General features: G+C 37.5%; 1 protein-coding gene across 1 annotated transcript in view; it reads right to left on the bottom strand.

The window, feature by feature from the left end:
* The window catches only part of MRC1 (mannose receptor C-type 1), a 106,728-nt gene that overhangs the window by 36,983 nt on the left and 49,068 nt on the right, over positions 1-20,677 (bottom strand). Inside the window, exons 8-12 of the mRNA XM_010590887.3 lie at positions 16,793-16,950; positions 14,156-14,266; positions 9,719-9,834; positions 6,278-6,426; positions 3,572-3,771 (exon numbers count right to left, since the gene is read on the bottom strand). Of these exons, the coding sequence (XP_010589189.2) occupies positions 3,572-3,771; positions 6,278-6,426; positions 9,719-9,834; positions 14,156-14,266; positions 16,793-16,950 (734 nt within the window). The remainder of the gene's footprint in view (positions 1-3,571; positions 3,772-6,277; positions 6,427-9,718; positions 9,835-14,155; positions 14,267-16,792; positions 16,951-20,677) is intronic.

Below are 20,677 nucleotides of genomic sequence, written 5' to 3'. Positions count from 1 at the left end.
GTCCAGTTGTGAGGATTTTTGTTTTCTTTATGTTGAGGTGTAATCCACACTGAAGGCTGTGGTCTTTGATCTTCATCAGTAAGTGCTTCAAGCTCTCTTCACTTTCAGCAGGCAAGGTTGTGCCATCTGTATAACACAAGTTGTTAATGAATCTTCCTCCAATCCTGATGCCCCATTCTTCTTCCTATAATCCACCTTCTTGGATTATGTGCTCAGCATACAGATTGAATATGTATGGTGAAAGAATACAACGCTGATGCACACCTTTCCTGACTTTAAACCACGCAGTATCCCCTTGTTCTGTTTGAACAACTGGCTCTTGATCTATGTACAGATTCCTCATAAGCAGGTTTAAGTGTTCTGGAATTCCCATTCTTCACCATGTTATCCATAATTTGTTACGATTCACACAGTCAAATGCCTTTGCATAGTCAATAAATCACAGGTAAACATATTTCTGGCATGTTCTGCTTTCAGCGAGGATCCATCTCACATCAGCAAAGATATCTCTGGTTCCACATCCTCTTCTGAATATGGCTTGAATTTCTGGCAGTTCCCTGTCAATATACTGCTATAGCTGCTTTTGAATGATCTTCAGCAAAATTTTACTTGTGTGTGATATTAATGATACTGTTTGATAATTTCTGTATTCAGTGGGATCATCTTTCTTGGAAATAGGCAAAAATATGAATCTCTTCTAGTTGGTTGGCCAGGTAGGTGTCTTCCAAATTTCTTGACATAGACAAGTGAACTCTTCCAGGGCTGCACCCATTTGTTGAAACATCTCCATTGGTGTTCCATCAATTCCTGAAAAGCCTCATTTTTCGCTCAATGCCTTCAGTGCAGCTTGGACTTCTTCCTTCAGTATCTTCAGTTCCTGATCATATGCTACCTCCTGAAATGGTTAAAGTTCGACAAATTCTTTTTGGTATAGTAAATCTATGTATTCCTTCCACCTTCTTTTGATGTTTCCTGCATCATTTAACATTTTCCCTTTATCTTTTGTCTTCATCAGTAAGTGCTTCAAATCCTTTTTGCTTTCAGCAAGCAAAACTGTGTCATCTAATATCAAAGGTTGTTAATGAGTCTTTCTCTGATCCTGATGCCTAGTTCTTCTTCTTCATATAGTCTAGCTTCTTGGATTTTTTGCTTAGCATAATCCCATTGTCACAGCCTGGTGGAAAAGAGGATTTGCTTCCTGGTGGACTATGACTGCTGAGCTGTCATCAAGCAAACTGAAGCAGCCTTTACCCCAATTCTCACTTGAGCTGTGTGGACAAAGGTGCCCTGAGCACCTTTCCACATCACTGACTTCCAAGACTCTGGAGAACACCTCGACTTGTTAGACTCTGGGTATTGCATTTTATTTTGTTAAATAAAATTTGCTATCATCTGAATTTTGTTAATAATTCCCACACCCTGATTATTTACAAAAATGGCCTATGTATGTTCAAGCAAACTCAAAAGCACCCCCCAAACCAAACCCATTGCTGTTGAGTCAGTTCCAACTCATAGCGACCCTACACGACAGAGTAGAACTACCTCATAGGGTTTTCAAGGAGCAGCTGGTAGATTTGAACTGTCAACTTTTGGTTAGCAGCTAAACTCTTAACCACTGTGCCACCAGGGCTCCCAAAAGCACCCCAAGCACCTCTAAAACTACATAATTTCTTGTGAAGCACATGCTTTGATTTGTTGAATATCTCCCTGGATATTGTCTTCTTAGAACCCTTGGTTTACTTCCTATCTTTGGAGAACTCTACTGCTTCTCTCAAACACCTCCAACAAATCTCCACAGCCTACCACCCTCAGACTAATGGCTGTGTATTAGATGAACCTGACCTTCGTGTAACTCAACCATTTCCAGAGGTAACAATAAAATGCCTGATTTGCTTTTTGTCTGTCTTTTTTTTTTTTTTTTGTCATTTCAACATTTTTTACATGTACTATTCAATGACATTAGTTACATTCACCATGTTGTGCAACCATAACTACTAGCTGTTTCCAAATTTTTCCATCCTCCTTAAAAGAAGCTCAGTATCCCCTGGGCAGTTCCCCTTTTCCCTTCCCTGCCTCCAGTTCCTGGTAACCACTAATAAATGTCGGTCTCTATGCACTTGTCTATCCTAGATATTTCATATATGTGGAAATGGGATCATAAAATATTCGTCCCTTTGTGACTGACTTATTTCACTCAACATAATGTTTCCAAGGTTCAGTCATGTCATAGCATATATCAGGACTTCATTTCTCTTTATGGAAGAGATTTGCTTTTTGTTAGTCCTCAATCCATTTACAAAAATCTGTCCTGTATTAGCCCAATACGTCCCATTCTATGTAAATTAAGCTTTACCTTTGACTGACCTTTCTGCATTCAACAGCTCATGGATTTCTTATTGTTACTAGTAGGAGTGACCAACCCAACAAGCAGCCATATCCTCTTGAGCTAAAGAAGACAGAACAACCTCATTCTGACACAAGTTGGTAATCAAGTTCTTCATCAGCCTTGCCTCGCTGTCTTACAAGGCATGCCATAGCCGTATGTCATTCAAAGGGCTTAAAGAAAAGGAAGTCCAGAGAACAGGGCTATTAAAGAATAATATCATTAAGGAGAAAATGAGCACATTTCTGTCTTTGGCTAAGTCTAACCTTCTCTAGAAAAAGATATAGCTTATAAGAGAGAAAAAAGACCCAAATGCTTAATTCATTGGGTATTTTGTTTGTTTTTGTTTCTATTTTTGGTTTTGCTTGTTTCTTTGTTTTGTTTCTATTTTTGATTGTCTGGTTGGTTGATTGGTGAACTTGATTGCATACAGAGAAAGTGGGTGGTCCAACCTACGTATGTACAAAATGATAGTAGAATATCTACTTGTCATTTGAAAGGCACTGAAAGGCCTTGTGCCCTTATCTATCAATGCTTTAATCTCCCACCATTCTGATAATTGAGGGTTAAATCAGAAAAAATGGAGCATTATCTCTTGAATGCCTAGGTTGTATTATTGGGGATTAGCTTATCAATTAAGTTGGCTAAAAACTTGGGCTCTGACAGCAGGGCAAACATGAGATGCAAAGGATAGCATAACAGGGAACAGAACTTTTCACCCAGATGAGAAGAAGTATGAGCTCAGGCTAGGACAAAAAAGCCTAGGGGAAAGGAGAGAAGCAGAGAGGGGTTGATAAAGGCAGAGCACGTGAGGAAAGCCTTCTGGTAGTTCTTGTTCTGGTTGTGCTCCTTGGCCTAAATGCAATGGTTCTCAGTCTTGAATGATCATAAGCATCCATCCAAGCAAAGAGTTCTTTAAAAATTATTGATGCCCAGGCTCGAATCCGCCAGGCGCTCCTTGGAAACTCTATGGGGCAGTTCTACTCTGTCCTATAGGGTTGCTATGAGTCGGAATCGACTCAACGGCACTGAGGTTTTTTTGGCGGGGGCTCCTCCAGACAGATAAAATCAGGATTTCTAGGGGCCTAGCCTGGACACTGTTTTTGCTGTCATTTTTAAATTCCTTAGGTGATTCTTTAGACTATAGTACATTCCAAATTCTTCCTTAGCTTAACAATTGATCCTTACCTTGAAACACAAGCTTGATTTACTGGTGGTGCCCCAATCTTCTGGACATTTGGGTTCAGGAGTGGTGGTAGGCTCTGGTGGTCGAGTTGCTCCTTCTGCCCAGTGTTTGCACACAAATTTTGCCTTCTCATCACATTTCAAAACATCCCATAGTCCCCCTGCAATCCCTGTTCTCATGGCCACACACCCTGCCTTTCGTCCTGCACAGAAAGCACAAGGTGGAATTCATTAAACTGGTGCTTGCTGAAGGCCTACCATGCTCACAGAAGACATTTCCCAACTGAGTCAAATTTTGTGGTGAAATCTACATGAAGAAAAAATGTAGAGGAGAGAGCCTGCCACATTTGGCAATTGGCTAGAGTTACTTTGAACTATTACTTACCATTCATTTCTGTGCCCTGTATCTCCAACTTAATTATGATCTCAAATTAGAGGGTCAGGATAACATTTTGTATTTCTGACACCTGGAAGGATGCCCCAGTATAGGCCCTTAATGATGAAATTATTTTAGTATGATAAAATTTACCATAATGGCAAAAATAGCAATTTAATGGTTCTTTCTTCTTCTTTTTTTTTTTTTATTTCTTAGGATCTTTTTCTTTCCTAGGGTCCAAGTAGGTCTCCCTGGACAGTGTGGTGAAGCTAGACTTCAAAGTTAAACACACGTGAATCAGAGAATCATTCTGATTTTGTTTCATCTTAAAATGCAAATATTCTTAGCTACCTGACAGAGCTGTGGTAAATGCCACACTTGATACTCTTAATACAAAATGAAGACACTAAGCTTAATAGCTGTCATTCTGTTTTACAGTCATGTTTATATCCATGTAACAATTCACTGAGATGGAGTTTTGCCCATACCAGAGTTCCTTGCTGCTAATAGAAGGTAGCTTTTTATTATTATTATTTTAAAGGACATTAAGAGTTCAGAAGTAATTCTCAAAGTTCTGTGGAGGGAGGCCTTTTCCAAAATATCATCTGAGGTCCCTGATTCCTTTCTCTAATTCCTGTAATAATCTTCTTCCATTATCAGTACTGAAGCAAATTTTGATAACTGAAGTGGATGATGACTGGGGCTGCACCATCTGTCATCCCACAGATGGCCAGAATCCTGTCAGCTGACGTACTGTCCATTCCTCCTAACGTTGTGCACTCAGTCAAAGAGGTCAGCCTCTCTTAAGAGGAAACCACCACCCTTCAATCGAGGGTATAAAATAAGTATGGCTGCAACTGAGTTGTGGCTCCAGACTGATTTGTTTTTATTCCCTGAGGACATTTCAGGATGAATCTCTCAGAATCCTACTGCTGAATGAGCAACACTGGCAAAGCTAAGGAGTTTTGCTTAAAAGGTAAGAATTACCTTTGCTATTTTACCTTACTGTTTTTCCAAAAAGTTCAATAATTAAATAAGAATCACACTATCTTAATTACTGATCTAGTTTCCTTATTGATAGCATAGAATATAAATTAAAAGAACTGCTGAAGATTAGGGTTTATTAGGCCAAATATTCAATCCATAGATGTACTATCCTTTTTCTAGCTTTTTACCCATATACAATACAACATTTGCTATAAACCATGTTGAATTTTCCTGGATGTTTTCTTCCGTACTACATAATGTCATACACTGCCAATACCAGTGGATAAAGAAAGCAAAGTATCTTTCAGATTCTTTTTCAGAAATTACTTACAACCTCTTACCAGGGAAGGCAAATCAAAATTTATAGGGAGGCTAAGTGAGATAGCATAGACTTGGGAGTTACACAAATTATGGGCTAAATCCATGTTCAGGTGCCTTCTACCAAAAACCAAACCAAATCCATTGCCATCGAGTTGATTCCAACTCATAGCGACCCTTTAGTATAGAGAGAACTGCCCCAAAGAGTTTCCAAGGAGCGCCTGGTGGATTCAAACTGCTGACCTCTGTGGTTAGCAGCCATAGCTCTTAACCTCTATGCCACCAGAGGCTTTCTAGTCAAAGAGTTCCAGTTTCCTTATCTTGAAAATGAAGGTACTTAAACTTCCTTGCAAATTTCTTAAAGGGATTAAATAAAACCCAAGGCATTTAAAAAAAAAAAGTTGCCATCAAGTCAATTCTGACTCACACCGATCCCATAGGACAAAGTAGAGCTGGCCCATAGGGTTTCCAAGGCTGTAGTCTTTACAGAAGCAGACTACCACATCTTTCTCCCGAGGAGCAGCTAGTGGTTCAAACCATCAACCTTTCAGTTCCAGTCAAGCACTTAACCATTGTACCACCAGGACTGAACATATTGGTACATGGAAGGTATTAGAAGAATGAGCTCTGCATAAATACTATCCCTTGCTCCACAACTCAAGCACACTAGTGTTTCTATTCATAGTTACACTGAAAAGTTTTATATCCCTTTAATATAACATAGCTTTAAGTTTTCAGAAATAAGTGCTTCAAATGGAACATTTGTGACCATCTAGAATTTCCTAAATACTTTTGAAATATAGCAGAGCTAGATAATCTGGCAATTTCCTCTTCCTTTTTTCTTAGGACACCACAAACTAACTGGAAAATTAAGAAGAAAGAAAACAACATGAGAAAGAAATATAAAATATTACTTCAAGTGCAATTAATTTACACAGTCTATTTGGAAAGGCACCAGAAGGAACCACAGGCTTGCCCAACAGACTTGTAGGTTGAATGAAGCCCTCAGACCAAAGCATTGCACATACCAGGCATATCTGCATTCCAGTGGGTGAACTGAACCCCTTCCTCAATGGTCCATTGAAAGGTTCCTTTGCTTTGTATATCTGAAAGTCCAGTCCAAAAATATCTTTCCGGCCTCAATCCAACGAAACTCGTCAGAAAGGCTTGTTCATATCTTGAAAAAGAAAAAAAATTAAATAAACATACAACTAAAATTTAGAAAATTTTATATAAATTTCTCCTAATTACCAACATGAAAAATGTCTCCATTCTATTTTTGTGCTATAATTTAGTTGGTAATTCAAACATTTGGTATTATGTTTTTACATGATTTAAATTACATAACTTTAATTAAGGACACATGAGTCTAAAGAAGGAAAATACCATATAGCTGAGTGAATAAAATCATTCATATATATTCAATACATTACTCTCTGTTCCTCACCTGCCTCTCTGCCCTTCCCCAAACACATTACTTTTTTCAATAAAAGAGAATTTTAAAAACACGAAGGCCAAAACTATAGCATTTTTAAATACTTTGCTTACGAAAGCAGTCCACTTTTCAAATAGGCCCAATGCTCTACTCAATTCTTGATTAACTAAGTTGAGGAGGGTAACATTATCGAGGAAAGCACAAATGGAAACACCTGCATGAATCTTCGCCTCAATGTCTTGCTTACATCAAGAGATATCGAAAAGCAGAGATTCAAGCTCTAGAAAGTACTGGGAAGCAGAATCACAAATTCCAACACCTTTCTCTCTCTCTTTTTGGGTTTTCCTCTACCTATTTGGCCAAATCTGGTAAAAATATGATTTGGTTGGCAAAGGAACCAAAGTTTGTCTTGAATGACAAACATAAACAACGTTTCCAGGAACAAAAGTAACCCTAAATGACTCCAAAGAGGGCCAAAAGGGAAATGCAGAAAAAGCTGACAATAACAGGACATTTGTTTGACTGCAGTCAGAACAATTTCATTCTCTAAAGAGAACGAACCAAAAAAATTTAGACCTTGTAAACTCAAATTTTCTTAGATGGCTAAAAACCAGCTTTCTCAACAGCTTGTGAGCTGCTGAATATTAAATCATAGAAAACACATAGAGAAAAGCAAACCTACAGTGAAATCTCTGTACATAGTGCTCCAATAGACCATAAAATCAATTTCAATGCAGATCAGAGCATGCTCCCAGAGTTCTTAAAGATGAGCAGTTTACCTCCTTGCTGTAGAATAAAAGTATCTGTGTTCTGATTTTCAGATGCTAGCTATTATTATCGCAGTGCTCATTTTTGTACATGAAAGAATATTGGTTGACGACAAGGTCTTTTATAGAGGTTATACAAATGCTATGACACCTTTCATGTTTATCAAAGGATTTTTAATATGAGTATGTCCCCCAAATTTTTATTGGGTCCAACTTGAAAAGTCAATGAATATAGTTTATTGTGTTAAAACTCAATGGTTTATTACCTCTTCATTGCAAATGAAATCACCCCTTATTAAGTTGCTTCTGTGCCTCATCCAGTGCTTTGCCAAGAGCAGGTGAAGAATAGACAAGCACTAAACTCGTAAAAAGGAGCCCTGGTTGCACTATGGTTAAGCGCTTGACTGCTAACTGAAAGGTCAGCAGTTCAAACTCTCCAGCCCCTCTGTGGGAGAAAAGACCTGGTGATCTATACCCATAAAAATTACAACCTAGAAAACCTTATGGGGCAGTTCTACTCTGTCTTATAAGAACACCATCAGTCAGAATCAACTTGACGGCACCCACCATCAACAACAAACTCTTAATGGATGGGACTCTAGAGGTCAAAATAATAACCTCACCATCTCATCAGCATTCACTTAAGCGATTTCAGTGACTGGAATCACGTATGCCATTTTCTCAGAAGCTAATTTGAGGCAGTTGCTTTAGTTTAAAGTGCTCCTCTTCTGAGATGAAACCTTACTCATTCTTGATGGTCCTAATGCCTTCCTGAGGCTCTACTCAGAACAAGTCAGGCACCCCGAGGAGAAACGATGGGATTACATATCACCATTAAGTCTGTCTTTACATTCTTCTAGTCAAAAAGGCAGCAGCTCTTTCAACCATTCATCCTGTGATAAGATGTTTGAATATTTCACAGACCTAACCACTCTCCCCAGCCTCAAAGTCCTTTCTGAAGTGTGACCCCAATACAGAGCACCATGTTCCAGTCTTCAGTTGGCACAAAGTATCTTATTTTTAGAGAACTGAATTAGAAATGGAAATTTATCAATTATATATTTATATAATTTATCAATTATGTATTTGCTCATTTCACTGGTTAGAGCACTAGCTCACACAAAGCTTCTCATTAGTTTTTAGAATCTCAAATCTTTTCACATGAAGAGCTATTAATCCGGACTTCTTGCATACTGGATTTATATAAAGGATTCATTTTTGAAACAGAAGTTTACCTGTGTACCTATTATATTTTGCCTTGTTAGTTTTGTTTTATTATTTTGGTTCTTTTAAGACTTTTTGAGATTTGAGTCTGTTATCCAGTATAGATTTGTGTCTTCTGGACTTTTACTATGAAGGTCTCTCATGTTTTCATTCAAGCTGTTGATTTTTAAAAATGTGTTGAACAAATATAGAACCTGCAGAATCTTCTGAGATGGCCTCCACCCAGTGTGGCATGGATGCCCTAATCCCGTGGTTCCCAAATCTGACTGATGATAACCATGATGTAGGAAGGCTTAAAACATGGATTTCTGGGCTTCTCAGCCACATGAAGTGGAATCTCTGGAGGCGGTCCCTGGAATCTGCAATTCTGAAAGATCTACACATCTGTACCTCAGCCGGATGGAGAAGCCACTGTCCTCTCTTAGTGGCCCTGGTTGAGAACTTGTTCTTCAATCTATGATTTCAGCCTAATTTGACCCACATTTTTGTATTCAAAAAGATATTACAGGAGTATTCAATAAATGATCAGTTCTATAAAGCACTCAGTGTCCATGTGATTTCTTGGTCTCTCAGCCTAGTAAATGTAGCAAAGCAAAGCAATCCAAAGAACAGAAGAATGGAAAGAAAGAATAAATGAAAGAATGAATGAATCATTCAGAAAATCTCTCTGCCCTTTTTATTGTTGGAGCAGGTGGTAAAGATAGGGCTTTGGGCTGACAAATTTTGCTCACATTCCTGCCTTAAAATTTTTGGCATATACTAGATCAGAAAAAAGTTATATCTTTTAACTACATTTACTAAATTATTAGCAGAGTAACTTCTGAATATTCATTAGTAGTACTACAAGTAGCATAATATTTCATAATGCTTACAATAAAAAATTCAAATAAGGATATTATTTTTCATGTTTTTACTTACATATATTCAATACCAGATGACCAGAAGATACTTAGAAATTTAGGGCATGTTCATATTACGTGTTTCTGAATTTTTTAAAAAATATATTTTATATATTTTAAAATAAAATTAAAGCAGCTACATACCTGTCTTCAACAGTTGTTAGATAAGCCTTCTCATTTCCACAGGTTTGGTTTGCTTCTGTAAATGTTGAAAGTGTGTGTCCAATCAAATAGCAGAAAAATCCATGTCTTTTCCAGCCCTATTAATTTTATCAAGCAATAAAAAATGAGCTGGCTGCATGAGTTATAACATAACGTTATTTTAGTAATTCCCCTAAATGACCACAATACAGTGAAATTAAAATCAACAATGCCCCCAAATATTTAGAAACCAAAAAAAAAAAAACTAACAAAACCAGACCACTACACCACCATCACACACATCCCCTAAAGCCCAGCACACACATTATTTCTAAATACTTAAATGAAAACACTATATAACATAATTCAGTGGCTCATTATTCCTGCCTCATGGTTTCAATTCCAACCTTTATTTTTTATACATTTTTAAATATATTAATTTTAATGTCTTATCCATTAATTCTACCTTCTGAAGATCCTGGTGGTATATTTTATAACTGTGAATTTCAAACTTATTTGTTGGACTCCTAGTCAGCCTGGATTAAGGGGACTTCCTTACAAAGAGGATTTACTGTATTTTTAAGAAAATAGTGTGCATATTCTACATTTTTTTTTTTTTTTGCCCTTTTCCCATGAGGTATAAGCATACTATGCTGATTTTTTTTTTTTCTTTTTTTTACAGCAACATGTACATTGCACGTGTTAGGCATCTTTGAGTACTGGCAACTCAGGGCCACTTTATGTTCATTTCTTGGCTCAGGGTTTTCCACGCAGGTAGCAAAAAATTTAATCCCAGATCTGTTTGAGAACAAGCCTGTGGTTTTAAATTTGCAAAAGGCCCCTACTCCACTGACTGCTTTGACCCAAACAAAATTTTTGGCTCATTAGCTTCTTTTGCTGATGAGTTGTTTTTTTTTTTCCTAGTCTCCTCTGATCTTTGTGGGGATCACTGCCTAGAGCAGATGTTTTTAAAGTGGCCAAAGTTTTTAATCTTTCTGAGCTTCAGATTTCTCTTCTGTCTCATTAGGAATATTATATACTGCAAGATCACTGAGAGCATAACTACATTTGGTAATCAATGAACAGTTATCATTATTTTGTTTTTATTACTATCATTATAATTTAGAGACCATCTCAAGAATAGATTTGACACTTTGAACACTAATGACCAAAGACCAGAGGAGTTGTGAAATGACATCAAGGATGCCATACATGAAGAATGCAAGGGTTCATTTAAAAGATAGGAAAGAAAGAAAAGGTCAAAATGGGAGTCAGAAAAGATTCTGAAGCTTGCTCTTGAACATCAAGTAGCTAAAGTGAAAGGAAAAAATGATGAAGTAAAAGAGTTGAACAGAAGATTTCAAAGGGCAGCTCGAAAAGACATGTCATTGTAATAACATGTGCAAAGACCTAGAGAAGGAAAACCAAAAGGGAAGAACATGCTCTGCATTTCTCAAACTGAAAGAACTGAAAAAAAAAAAAAAAATTGAAGCCTCGAGTTGTAATATTGAGGAATTCTATGGGGAAAATATTAAACGACATAGGAAGCATCAAAAGAAGATGGAAGGAATACACAGAGGAATACACAATACCAAAAAGAATTGGTTGATGTTCAACCATTTCAATATGATCGAGAACCCAGACTGAAGGAAGGAGTTCAAGCTGCACTGAAGGCATTGGTGAAAAACAAGTCTCCAGGAATTGACAGAACACCAACTGAGATGTTTCAACAAATGGATGCAGAGCTGGAAATATTCATTTGTCTACGCCAAGAAATTTGGAAGACAGCTACCTGACCAACCAACTGGAGGAGATCCATGTTTGTGACTATTCCCAAGAAGGGTAATCTCACTGAATGTAGAAATTATCGAACAATATCGTTAATATCACACAAAAGTAAAATTTTGCTGAAGATTATTCAAAAGCGGCTGCAGCAGTACATCAACAAGGAACTGTCAGAAATTCAGGCCAGATTCAGAAGAGGATGTGGAACCAGGGATACCACTGCTGATGTCAGATGGATCCTGGCTGAAAGCAGAGAATACCAGAAGGATGTTTACCTATGTTTTATTGACTATGCTAAGGCATTCAACTGTGTGGATCATAACAAATTATGGATAACATTGTGAAGAATGGGAATTCCAGAACAGTCAATCGCACTCATGAAGAACCTGTACATAGATCAAGAGGCAGTCGTTTGAATAGAACAAGCGGATAGTGTGTGGTTTAAAGTCAGGAAAGGTGTTTGTCAGGATCGTATGCTTTCACCATACCTATTCAATCTGTATGCTGAGCAAATAATCCAAGAAGCTGGACTACATGAAGAAGAACAGGACATCAAGATTGGAGGAAGGCTCATTAACAACCTGTGTTATACAGAAGACACAACCTTGCTTGCTGAAAGTGAAGAGAACTTGAAGCAATTACTGATGAAGATCAAAGACCACAGCCTTCACTGTGGATTACACCTCAACTTAAAGAAAACAAAATCCTCACAACTGGACCAATAAGCAACACCATGATAAACAGGGAAAAGATTGAAGTTGTCAAGGATTTCATTTTACTTGGATCCACAATCAACAATGCAAGCAGCAGTCAAGAAATCAAAAGACACATTGCATTGAGCAAATTTGCTACAAAAGACCTCTTCAAAGTGTTGAAAAACAAAGATGTCACCTTGAAGACTTCGATGAGCCTGACTCAAGCCATGATGTTTTCAATCGCCTCCTATGTATGTGAAAGCTGGACGATGAATAAGGAAGACCAAAGAAGAATTGATGCCCGTGAATTGTGGTGTTGGAGAAGAATATTGAATATACCATGGACTGCCAAAAGAATGAACAAATCTGTCTTGGAAGAAGTACATCCTGAATGCTCCTTAGAAGCAAGGATGGGGAGAACTACGTCTCACGTACTTTGGACGTGTTGTCAGTAGTGATCAGTCCCTGGAGAATGACATCATGCTTGTTAAAGTAGAGAGTCAGTGAAAAAGAGGAAGACTGTCAATGAGATGGATTGACACAGTGGCTGCAACAATGCACTTTAGCACAACAATGACTGGTGCAGGACCGGGCAGCATTTTATTCTGTCGTACATAGGGTCACTATGAGTTGGAGTCAACTCTGTGGCTCCTAACATCAACAACAATGATTAAATCTGGTTATTATTAGAGATTGCAAATAGGTACAATTAATAGAAAAAATAAAATATGTAACTTGAATTGACTATAAATAATAACAATGTGAGGATTATTTGTTATTTATAGAAATCTGTAATAATATACAAAAAGGCATATGATTAGGCAAAGGACACATAAATGTATTAGTAATGAGACAAAGTGTAGTGGCATGGGATACAGAGGACCTGGGTTCTAGCCTTCCTGCTGTGCGACTCTGAAAAAACCATATAGCTTTCTGGCAGAAATTTCCAGAATGCAAAAATTAGGATGAGGATTTTGATAATTGTAAAATCCTTTGTATATCAAACATTCTATGATTTTTTGCATCTGTTCCATTTTTCTTTAGGGTTTACTTGTACCTTACTAAATTATATTTTCATGAATTCTTCAACCTTGACGTATTTGCTATAAGATTATTTGATCACAACATAATGGTCTTGGAAAGAAAATTAGTTGCTGCTTTGTTTTTATCCAACAGAAGTGAGAAAGGAAAAAAGAGGAAGACGAGCAACCAGCAAACAGGAAAATAATAACTATAAATCCTGTATTTTTGTAGCTTTTTAATGCTTTTAAAAATTATTTCACAGTGATCATTTACTTTATCCTCAAGGAAATATAAGACCTGCAGGGATGTGTTATTAACTCTGTTCTACAGGTGAAGTTGAAGCATGATAAGCTTAAAAAAAAAAAACTTATGTGACTTTATTCCATTTAACTGAGTTATTGTTGACACCAGTTAGAGTCTAAGTCTACTGTCTCCCTTTGCAGGGATTTACTGAAAAGAACTTCCACCAAAAGTAGGCTCAGCAGAAATAGTATTAGTCAGAAAAGATGACTAAGAGTAGTTTGCTATCAGCAATTTAAGATTATCTACTGGAAATGTTCTTGACAATCCGTGGCATCTTAGACTACCAATTCCTTGATAACACCATCTTCTATGACCTGCCTTAGTCTCCCTACCTTCACCAGGCTCCATTGTGTGTGTTGTTCTATTCCTGTTCTTTCTCCTCCCAATTCCTACAACATTCTGAAATATTGACCATGAGTAATCCCATATTAACTGTAGAGAATAATGAAGAATTTTGGAGAACAGTGATGCTGAACACTAACAAATAATAAGCCATTCATCTTTCTAACAGTTGAAACATCTGGCTATTGATAACATTAAGAAAGCACTTTTTCTTTCAGACATAATGAAATAAAGTTACGTCTATCAAATAATATTTGCTGATCTCAAACCATTGTGTACATTCTGTACTCACTTTCCGGCAGCCTGTTTCTACTTCCACTATTGCTGGAACTTGAGTTTGTGCTTTCATTTTGCAGATGTAGTCAAGAGGCTGCTCACAGGCCCGGTCTGCCCAGTGTCCATCCTGTGGAAAGGAAAGAAAAAAAATGAAGGATTCTCAGTGGCTTGACTTTGATACTATCTTCTTGTGTTTCAGATAAGGAAAACTAAGATTCAAGGTTATTAACAGAAAATGGCACCTACAAAAGTTTAGGTTCTCCATATAAACAGCAAATTTGACTTTGGCTGCAAAGACGTAAAGAGAAATTGCAATGCCCGTATGTTTTTATATATTGGGTGATCAAGCCACTATTTAGAAGAATCTAAAGACAGACTGTGAGGCACTGGTGATTCAGAGGTAGAATTCTTGGCCAAATTTCAATTCTTAGCCAATACGCCTCAAGCACAGCCACCACCCATCTGTCAATGGAGGCTAGAATGTTGCTGTGATGCTGAACAGGTTTCAACAGAGCTTCTGGACCAAAGTGAACTCGGAAGAAAGGCCTGGAAATCTACTTCCAAAAATTAGCCAGTGGCAACCCTGTGGTTCACAACTTGATCCACACTTAGAGCAAGGCAGTCGAGTGTTTCATTCAGCTGTGCATGGGGTCGCCATGTGTCAGTGGCTGGTATGAATCAGGGCCAACTTTAGGGCAGCTAACAACAAAACAGAGGTAGGCTGAAAATGCTTGTCAACCCTTAAATGATGGCACTAAAAGATCTGCATGCAATCTCCTAGCAATCTCGACAGTCAGTTCTGTCTTCTAGTTGACCAAATACACATAAGCCATACAGAAAAAAACTCCCTCACCCAAGACACCAAATCTGAAAACACACCTAAAGCCACAGTCACCTTTCCTCCCTTCTTATGACAACTGCTGAGTTATCCTCTTGGATCTAGGGCTAAACCAATCCACCTTGCTTCAGATTTGATCCCCTTCCACTTCCTTATAGGTTTAATATTGACAACAACCTCTTCTCTCCTTCCCTTAACTGCTAGCCTTCTTAGAAAAAAACTTTGCTTTGTCTGTCTCTAGTTCCTCATCTCTCACTTGTCTCAACCTACTGCAATCTGGTACTCAATCCTGTAGCCAGAGTCATTGTTAGGGATTGAATTGTAGATATGCTGAAGTCCTAACCCTCCTACCTGCAAATGTGACCTTATTTTGAAATAAGGTCTTTAAAGATGTTATCAGTTAACATGAAGTCACACCTCAGTAGGGTGGGTCCTAATTCAGTCTGTGGACTGTCCTTATAGAAGAAGAGAACAGACACAGGGGAAAAAGCCCATGTGAAAATGCATCTACAAGTCAAGGAATGCCAAGAAACACGGGCTAGGAGAAGCTGAAAGATACAAGGAAGGATCGTCCCCTAGAGTAGACAGAGAAAGCATGGTCCCGTTCATGCCCTAAATTTGGACTTCTGGACTCCAGAACTGTGAAAGAAGAAATTTCTTTTCTAAAAGCTTACCAAATTTGTAGTAATTTGTTACAGCAGCACTAGGAAACTAATACAGTAATATTTATAAGTTGAAAATTTGGTTTTTGTCACTCCCAGGCTGATATACTTTTCTCTAACCTCAATGCTAGTGTTCCTACCCATCCTTCTACTTCTAACTCTACATTTTCAGCCATATTGTTCTTTTAGTCCTTACAAGCATGCTGCTCTCTGGTTTCCTCTGCCTGGGACACTCTTATGCCTACTCTTTGGATAATTAACTCCTACCCTTTTCTTAAGCTTTCAATTAGAAACACTAAAAACAACCACAATGAAAAAATGATAGCTAACAATAACTTTGGGCCAGGCACTGTGCACTTTGTATACATTAACCCATTCCATCCTCATACCCACCATATGAGGCAGGTAAAATTATTATCCCCACTTTAGAAATAAGGAAATAAGTAACATAATGAAATCCAGCCTCTTAGCTACCATGTTCACCACTTATTAACAAAAGATAATTTTATCCTATCCTTTAGTGTTTAAGGTCATATGTAACACATAGAAGCAATCCTTGACATTTAGAGACCTCCATTAAACCTGAAAAAATAAATATAGTTCTCTAAATACAGATTTGAGGCAGTAGAACGCAGAATGGATCTAATTAGGTCTGCATCTACTCAGAGCAACCAGTTGAAAGTAGAACCAAAGCTCTGATTTGATCAATCAATATTATATATTTTTTATAGTTCTATATATAGGATCCAGTATAGGAATAGTATAAGAATCAGCTCTTGGTTCATCTTATCCTTGAACAAAAAATTTCTGTCTGTTGCCTTTGTGCACCACTGAAAATTTTTCTTTATTAGACAACTGAGAGAGACTTAAGAGACTGAATCTGAATTTTGGTGCAACTTTTGTCCATGTCAATTTATCTAGAATAGAAACAATCTAAACAACCATATGTAATAAGAAAAAAAAAACCGGTTAGAGTTTTGCTTGCAGGTCATATGTAACACATAGAAGCAATCCTTGACATTTTGAGACCTCCATTCAGCCTGAAAAAATAAATCTAGTTCTCCAAATACAGATTCAAAGCAGTAGAACCCAGGACAGGTTCTTGCTAAATATCTTGGCTTTTGTTAAATATCAGTAATTGAAGTTTCCTTACCTTGCCTTTCATCACAACACAATCTTCCTGCCTGTTGTTTTCATGGCTTGGTTCTCCATGCAGCCATTTGGTAAATGTTACAGGTGTCCCGTCACTCCATTCAAAGTACATTTGAATCTTGATATCATTCAAACCAATCCACAACTCATCATTTGACTCTAAACAGAAAGAAAAACACAAAAGTAATTTACACAAAGGCTGTTTTCCAAAGGTCAGAAGGATGTCAGGAAAAGAAAACTTCTGCTTTATCAACATTTGCTCCATCTCCTTTGATATTATAACTATTTTATAGATTACCCTCTCGAGTGCTAATCTGAACAACATGCTGTATTCTGAAACTGAGGTAGGTTGATCATTACCTCTATCTTGTGGAGCTACTTTTTCGTTACAAATAATTTACCAGGCTTCTCTAGAAAATAACACGCCAACTGCACTCATCGTTGTAAATACGATGGCCTATTAGTGTGCAAATCTATTTGACTGCTCCTAAGTCTTATGAATGTTTTAAAATAATAAAAATTGAAATCCACTTTTATTTTATTGGCTATGTATGCCAGTTGTACATGGAGTCACCATGAGTCACAACACATACAATGGCAACTTATAACAACAACAGTGTTCTTATTAAGAACATCCTAACACTCATGTTCACTGCAGCATTATTCAAAATAGCAAAAAGATGGAAATAACCTAAGTGCCCATCCACAGTTGAATGGATAAACAAACTATGGTACATACACAAAATGGAATACTATAAAGAACAATGATGAATCCACAAAACAACTCACACATGGATGAATCTGGAGGGCATTATACTGAGTGAAATAAGTCCATCAGAGAAGAACAAATACTGTATGAGATCACTATTATAAAAAATTCAAGTAAAGGTTTACACACAGAAAAAGAAAATCTTTTACGGTTACAAGAGATGGGATGGATAGCAAGTAGAAATCACTAACTAGATAGCAGGCAAGAGTTAACTTTGGTGAAGGGAAAGACAACACACAATATAGGAGAAGTCAGCACAACTTGATCAAGGAAGTCATAGGCACCTCCCAGACACATCCAAACACCTTGAGGGACTGAGTTACTGGGGCTGAGGGCTAGGGACTATGGTATTGGGGGATATCTAGGTTGATTGGCATAACACAGTTCATAAAGAAGATGTTCTACATCCTACTCTGGTGAGTAGCATCTGGGGTCTTGAAAGCTTACAAGTAGCCATCTAAAATACATCTACTGGTCCCATCATATTCAGAACAAAGAAGAATGAAGAAAATCATGGAAACAAGGAAAATATTAGTCCAAAGGACTAATGGACCACATAAACCACAGCCTCCACTAGCCTAAGCCCAGAAGAACTAGATGGTGTCTGGCAACCACCACTGACAGCTCTGACAGAGACCCTCTGACAATAGAGGGTCCCAGACAGGGCAGAAGAAAAATGTAGAACAAAATTCAAATTCACACACACAAAAAAGACCAGACTTACTGGTCTGACAGAGACTGGAGGACCCCCCAAGACTATGGACCCTGGACACCCTGCTAACTCAGAACTGAAGCCACTCCCAAAGTCCACCTTTCAGCCAAAGATTAGGCAGGCCTATAAAACAAACAATAACACAAGTGAGAAGCATGCTTCTTAGTTCAGTCAAACATATGGGACCAAATGGGCAACATCTCTCCAAAAACAAAGATGAAAAGGCAGGAACGGACAGAAAACTAGATAAACAGACATGAGAGTCTGGGGTGGAAATGGGGAGAATGCTGACACATTGCAGGATTGTAGCCAATGTCACCAAATAATTTGTGTATAAATTTTTGAATGAGAAACTAATTTGCACTGTAAATTTCACCTAAAGCACAATATTTTAATAAATTATAGCATTTTAAGTTTAAAGAAAAAGAACATTCTAGGTTCTTCTGTTAAAGCTCAGTCACTCTATTAGAAAGGAAAATGATCTATAAAATAAAAATTTAAACTGAGGAGTTGGGCTGCTCTGATATTTGGTACTTATTTACCAGTCTATAAATAAGTCTAGTCATTTTCACCATGAAATGCCATAAAATAACATTAAAACCCAAATAACTCATAAAAGTTACAACAAAAACAATGAGATATAAACAGGAAACGTTATCATTTTGTTTTGAAATTCTCTGCAGAACATTACTGGTTTTATAAATAGTTATAACTGAAAGAGGTCTATATAGAAAAACTAAAATGAGATTTCGTGGCTAAACACATGAACATTTCCCAACCTAAAAACTAGAGAGTATACAATTCTATATCTATTCAATTTGCTGTACTGGGAATTCTATCACGAATGCTTGTTTTATGTTCTTTATATGGTAAAATAGATGTACTTGCCAACCAATAACCCACATGAACCACAGCCACATCTATCCTGAGACCAGAACTGAGATGGTGCCCAGCTACCACTACTGACCATTGTGAACAGCGACACAATAGAAGGTCTTGGATAGAATGGTAGAACAATGTAGAAAAAATACCCCAAATTCCAAAAAAAAGGCCAGACTTACTGGACCAATAGAAACTGGGGGAAACCCTGAGAGTACTCCCCTAAGATACCCTTTGAACTTGGAACTAAAGCTACTCTTGGAGGTCACCTTTCATCCAAATAACAGATTGGCTTATAAAACAAACCATATCACCTGTGAGCACCGTGCTCCCCTAAATCATCAATTATGAGAACAAATGGTCAATATTTACCCTAAAGCAAAGATGAGAAGGTAAGGAGGGGCAGGGAAGCTAGATTAATGGAAACAGAACAGGCTGGAAATAGTGAGAATGCTGACACACTGTAAAAATTTAACCAGTGTCAGGGAACAAGTTGTACAAAAATTGTTAAATGGGAACCTAAATTGCTGCATAAACTTTCACCTAAAACACAATAAAATATTATTAAAAAAAAAAACAAGTATTTGCAAAAGGATAGTAAAGATGTTGTTGTAGTAGAAAATGAGAAAAATACCACACTACATAGGAATCTCCCTAAGTAGTTGAGTCTCTTCCTCCTAAAAGTTGTCACTAAGCTTTGCTATTGAGGAAGTCCCAGGTGGGCCTGGTGCCAGCCCCAGCAGATGTTTCCAGCACCACGAAGCATGAATGGCACGGCCAGCACAAGGCCTCCCCTTTTCCTTTCACTAGTTCGGCAGATTGTGATCTCTTGAGCAACACATAGAGGTTTCACAACGACCTCTTGTACCACTCAAGGATTTTGTTTTAAGAGCAATGAACAGCTGAACATCTAAGTCCCTCAGTTATAATTAAGTATTAAGAGGTTCTGATAAATGTTTTTTCTTACAAAATTATTCTTCCCCTCTAGGTTTTGTAATTCCTAAGCATAATCTGGATCCTATAAAATATATACAATATGTGAGTATAAGGTTGCTAGACTGAGTTTTATAAATCAGTCAAAACTTAGGTGGAGACCAGTTGTCATCAAGTCGATTCTGACTCATAGCTACCTGGTGTGTGTCAGGATAGAACTGTGCTCCATAGGGCTCTCAATGGCTGGTCTTGCAGAAGTAGATTACTGAAACTTCCTTCCAAGGTGCCCCTGGGTGGACTTGAGCCTCTAACCTTTAGGTTAGCAGCTGAACATGTTAACAGTTTGTACCACCCAGGGCTCCATTTGTGTGGAAAGGTCAAAATTTATTCAATTTAAGTATATTTCCATGATGAATATAAAACAAACCATGGCAATGAGCTAAAACAGGTTTTCTAGGCTTTTAATTATAAGTAAGATTTTTAATTTTACAACTTTTCTTTACCTTTATAAATATTATTTTATTATTTTAAGTAAATAAATCCTTATCAAGAATGTAAAATTTAGAAAGTTTCCCTACTGGAATTTTACTAAT

This window comes from Loxodonta africana, chromosome 4 (assembly GCF_030014295.1).
Source record: "Loxodonta africana isolate mLoxAfr1 chromosome 4, mLoxAfr1.hap2, whole genome shotgun sequence".
NCBI classification, from domain to species: domain Eukaryota; kingdom Metazoa; phylum Chordata; class Mammalia; order Proboscidea; family Elephantidae; genus Loxodonta; species Loxodonta africana.
Note: the sequence above shows the minus strand (reverse complement) of the source record. Positions and strands in the feature narration are given on the sequence as shown.